Source organism: Asparagus officinalis, chromosome 1 (assembly GCF_001876935.1).
Source record: "Asparagus officinalis chromosome 1, Aspof.V1, whole genome shotgun sequence".
NCBI lineage: Eukaryota > Viridiplantae > Streptophyta > Magnoliopsida > Asparagales > Asparagaceae > Asparagus > Asparagus officinalis.
Window position 1 is genome coordinate 18965070 of NC_033794.1, and position 4400 is coordinate 18969469.

At 35.5% G+C, this 4400-nt stretch overlaps 1 protein-coding gene across 4 annotated transcripts in view; it reads left to right on the plus strand.

Annotated features, from left to right (window-relative positions):
- The window catches only part of LOC109820215, a 6029-nt gene extending 2660 nt beyond the window's left edge, over nucleotides 1-3369 (plus strand). For all 4 annotated transcript variants that reach the window (XM_020386349.1, XM_020386324.1, XM_020386333.1 and 1 more), the window contains exons 7-12: nucleotides 140-206; nucleotides 647-745; nucleotides 929-1018; nucleotides 1484-1638; nucleotides 2534-2635; nucleotides 3084-3369. In XM_020386349.1, the coding sequence (XP_020241938.1) occupies nucleotides 140-206; nucleotides 647-745; nucleotides 929-1018; nucleotides 1484-1638; nucleotides 2534-2635; nucleotides 3084-3213 (643 nt within the window). In that variant the 3' untranslated portion in view covers nucleotides 3214-3369. The remainder of the gene's footprint in view (nucleotides 1-139; nucleotides 207-646; nucleotides 746-928; nucleotides 1019-1483; nucleotides 1639-2533; nucleotides 2636-3083) is intronic.

Genomic DNA, 4400 nt, shown 5'->3' on the forward strand with positions numbered 1-4400 from the left:
TATAGTGATGATCATGTTTGGTTTTTCATTCAACATGATTTCTGACGAAAATCACATTACTATTACATCAATGGTGTTTCTTCACTCGATTTGGAGTTTCCAAATGTCTTACCTCTTTCTCTAATATGATGATCTGTAGGGAGGTTCTTCCAATAGATTTACAAGAAGGAAAACTGCAAGCTTTTTGCATGCAGGCATTGGGGCAGGTACACTTTATTCATTGGATAGAAGCCCTTGTTATGAATATAAATCCTTTACAATTCATAAGATCATCCTAGAATTAGCTAATCTTTTCCCCCCAAGCTGTTACGAAGATATTATCCTTTACCATTAAAATGAAGTTTTCTTCTTGGTTCCATGATCTAAAACTGTATTAAAAGGATAGGCCTATCTATCTGAAGACGTTAAGGTTCTACAGCATGTCACTTTGTCTTGCTGATATTTATGTTGGCTGGTATTTGGCCATTAAGGTTCCATTGAGCTTATGATTCTTCAGTGTTCTTTTTTTTATTTATCAATACTTCTCTCTTTCAGCTGGGCTGATCTACTGATGAGCAGTATTTTCTTTTTTCAGTGATAAAGTTGGTCACCAATCTGTTAAAAGTTCTATAGCACTGATACTTGTTTCATTCATTAATTTCCGTAGGGCATTGATATTCAACTTGGGATGGCAATTGACAGTCCAAAGGCCACATTAGCAGTGAAAAGAAGATTGGCATGTGAGATGTTTAAGTGCTGGCAACAGGTAGGAGTGATGTCTCCCTTATTTATATTCTTGTGTTTGTGGTATCTATTGAATGTTGAGTGAAATTGTCCTCCTGTCATGCTCATCTTATCGAACTTTTGAAGATGCCATATCTTAATATTGATTATTTGTAATTTTGTTGTTATGCAAACAAATGATCACAGCCCATTTTAACTCTGGCAGGCACAAGATAGCATCACAAGGCTTCCTATCTCCGATGGTTGGGCAGAAAAACATCGGGCTTTTATTAAATGGAAATATGTCGAGGCTAAGGTATGTTAATTTTTTTGTTTAAAACTAGCATGAGCCTTTTTCGTTCATAAAAATATAGTTGTTAATGCTGCTATTATATGTATGTTTGCCGTAAATTCTTACAAGTGATTAATCATTGCTTGAGCATTTCTCACATAAATATGATTGATTGACCAATATTCAGGCATGTGATTGTGGGATTGTGGGGGCTGCTCTTTTATGTATTACTAATTAATGGGCATCTATTGTCAAGAAAAACTTGCTTACATGCTTGTCTACAATGCACGGAGGTGACTGAAAGAAGATGAGGTTGAATAACTAAGATGAAACTTTACATGTGAAAATTTTAAGAATTGTGTGCTGAAACTTTTACCTTCTATTCCTGAGTTTCTAAGTAATGATATCATGTCATCTCAGTTTCCTTCCTCTTTTCACCAGTAACCAATTCTTTTTTCACTGAACGTGTATCTTTCTTTTTTTCGAAAGGCTGCTGCCTATTATTATCATGGCATGATCCTTGATGAGGGGAATACAGAAAGATCCCATGGAATGGCGGTTGCCGCATTGCAAGCAGCAGAGGAGTTTCTTAAAGAAAGCAAAAAATCATGCGAAGCTTTCAACTCCATGCCTCCTACATCGAGGTATGTTTTGGTCTTTTTTACCCTTGATGAATTTATTTTTATCTTTTTTTCTACTTGCCTTCACATTCTAAAGTTTAATGGATAACTTAGGATGCAAAAAATATTGTTCTTAAGTGATCAAATAGATTTGGTCAGTTTTTCAGCACTTGTATGTACAGAGGTCCATTTTTTTGTGATCAGAAAATAGTCTACAACATTATATTGGTTATGATTCATGAAGCACAAATGTTTCTGTTGAAGCTATTTCAGTCTCCATGCTGCTAAAACCAAAGTGCATTTTCTCGGGACTACCATTTTCTTGATTTATTCTCTTAAAGCAAAAACAGGTATTCTTGATAAATCAATGGAGATGCCTTATTGTCAGTTAATGTCTTTATGCATCTTTCTGCTGAAAGTTGCTTACCAACAGTGTTGATTTGCATAATAGCTGCTTGTGATGATCCCAAATGCTTCTTGCAGACTCATAATTGACTATGTTGATGAAGTATTCAGTGCTCCGTGCCTATACTATTAACGGCGCTCCAAGTGAGTAATGATCATTGGAATATAACAATACAGGAAGCTCACTAGATGAATACACTGATCCGATGTTCATTATTCACGTAGTGCACCATTAAAGCTATAGGCAGCAGCCATGGAATACTCTCATGTTGATATCAAACTCTTGTTGGATAATGTGGTTTTGGCATTTTCTTGCTGCATATCAATCCTTCCCTCTTCAACCCGAACTAATGCGGTTTTGGATAATGTGGTTTTGGCATTCACCCCCTCCCAACCCCAAAAAAAACACCTGCTGTAAATCAACCTGCATCATTCATGTTGGTTTGGTGGGGGGCAATCAAATTTATTATTATATTATACTCCGGATTCCCTGTAACTGTGTATCTCTTTGCAGGAATCCACCCCTCTGGGGGTCAATGAAGTATCTTTCTGAGAAAATCCCCAAAGATGCTTCAAGCAAGGTTCACATCAACAAAGACCTGTACAATCATGAACGGTAAAACATTTGACTGTTTAAAGAAACAAATCGATTTTCTAGGAGAAAAATGAAATTCTATAGAGGGCCTTCTATGGAAAATCATACTTGTAGATTAAGAGATGTAAGACATCTGACCTTGCACAAATCTTGATACACACATCACTGTCAGTTATCAATGCAACACTCATAGGCATTCTGAGTGCATCAATAGTTGATATTGATTTGCGTAACAACATATGTGCTAGGCCAGGTGTCTTCATCCGCTATTTCATGTATAATTTTCTACAGAGAATCATTAATGGAATTTCTTTCCTAATGTTCCTCTCTCTCCCTTCTGGAACTTAAAACTAGAGCCTTCTTCCACTCTCTTGTTTACAAACAATTCCATTATTATGATATTATATTTTGATTCCTTTCATTGAAGTACTGTTACTTTATATGAACGTTAGATTAGTGATTTGTGCAGGATCTTAGAGAAAACACCGGCACTGCCTGATTTTGCTGTTGCTCTTAAACCTGATGATTACCAACTTCCAGCATTGGATCCTTCATGGAATGCAGAGGAAAACCAACCGTACAAAGCCCAGAGAATATGATACATTGAAGGATCCAGCATTAGTCTTTACAATGAGTGCAGTAGTTTGATGTGAATTCTATTTATTTTTCTTTACACGTTATTCTCGTCGTATATTCCTTTGGTTGCTGGAGAGTTTTGTTGTGTACAAGATTTTTATGTTGCATGTAAAATTCAATGCTGGAGAGTTTTGTTGTGTACAAGATTTTTATGTTGCATGTAAAATTCAAATTTATATGATTCCCCCGTGCAAACTATGTAGGCAGAAAGTGTTGGAACTTATTACATTTTCAAATATACAAGTTATTATTTCTTTTCAGAGGAAAGAGGCTTCTCTGCATTCTTCGAGCAAGTAGTTATGTATGTGACGCAGTGCCAATTAATTACATTATAATTTGGTGGATTATTTTGACGATATTATAATTTTATTCAATTTAATAATTGTGTTTATTTTGAGTACAAATGTTGTTTTCCTACTGTATTTTGTAGGAGGCACTACTTACGCTGTGTACATGGTAAATTGCACATACACAATGGCGACTAGAAATATCCTGAGCAAATCTGCAGGTTAAGTCACTCAGGATGGCTTTTATAATGGACATGTCAAAGTTGTGATGTATAATGCACAACGGTAAATTGCAAAAACCCTTTTTTCTTAAAACTCCACAATCTTTCTCATATATAAATCTCCTTGCCAAAAAAAAAAAATTCAATACAAACCCCCTTGCGGATGATCATGGATAAAAGTTGTCGGTTTTCTTTAACTAAAGCTTGGCGCTTCAAACGTCCAGACAGAAGATTAGATCTCTTTTGTCCGAAGTCTGTGAAATTTAAAGGACAAACGTCTTTTATATACGTGTACCCAAGTGCAAACATTTGTACAAAAATCTAAAGATCAATCTCTATTACAAAATCAAGTTTAAGCTATATTAGTCACATAGAGGGGCCTTTTGCCTTTTTTAACTTTTGAAAAAACAAGGAATAGATAAATGGGATTTCTTGGAATTACCCTAAGCATTATACGAAGTAGCTACTGATGTTTACATCCAACAACGTAGCCATAATGGTAAAAAAAGACAAAAAAAGTCACCACAACAAGACCAATGCAAAAACATCAAACACTGGACAAAGTAAAGAACTACAAATCTAATGAGGAAAAAAATGTTAAAATGTTCTGCTCTATGGCAACTGCAAGCCCTTCCATAAGGA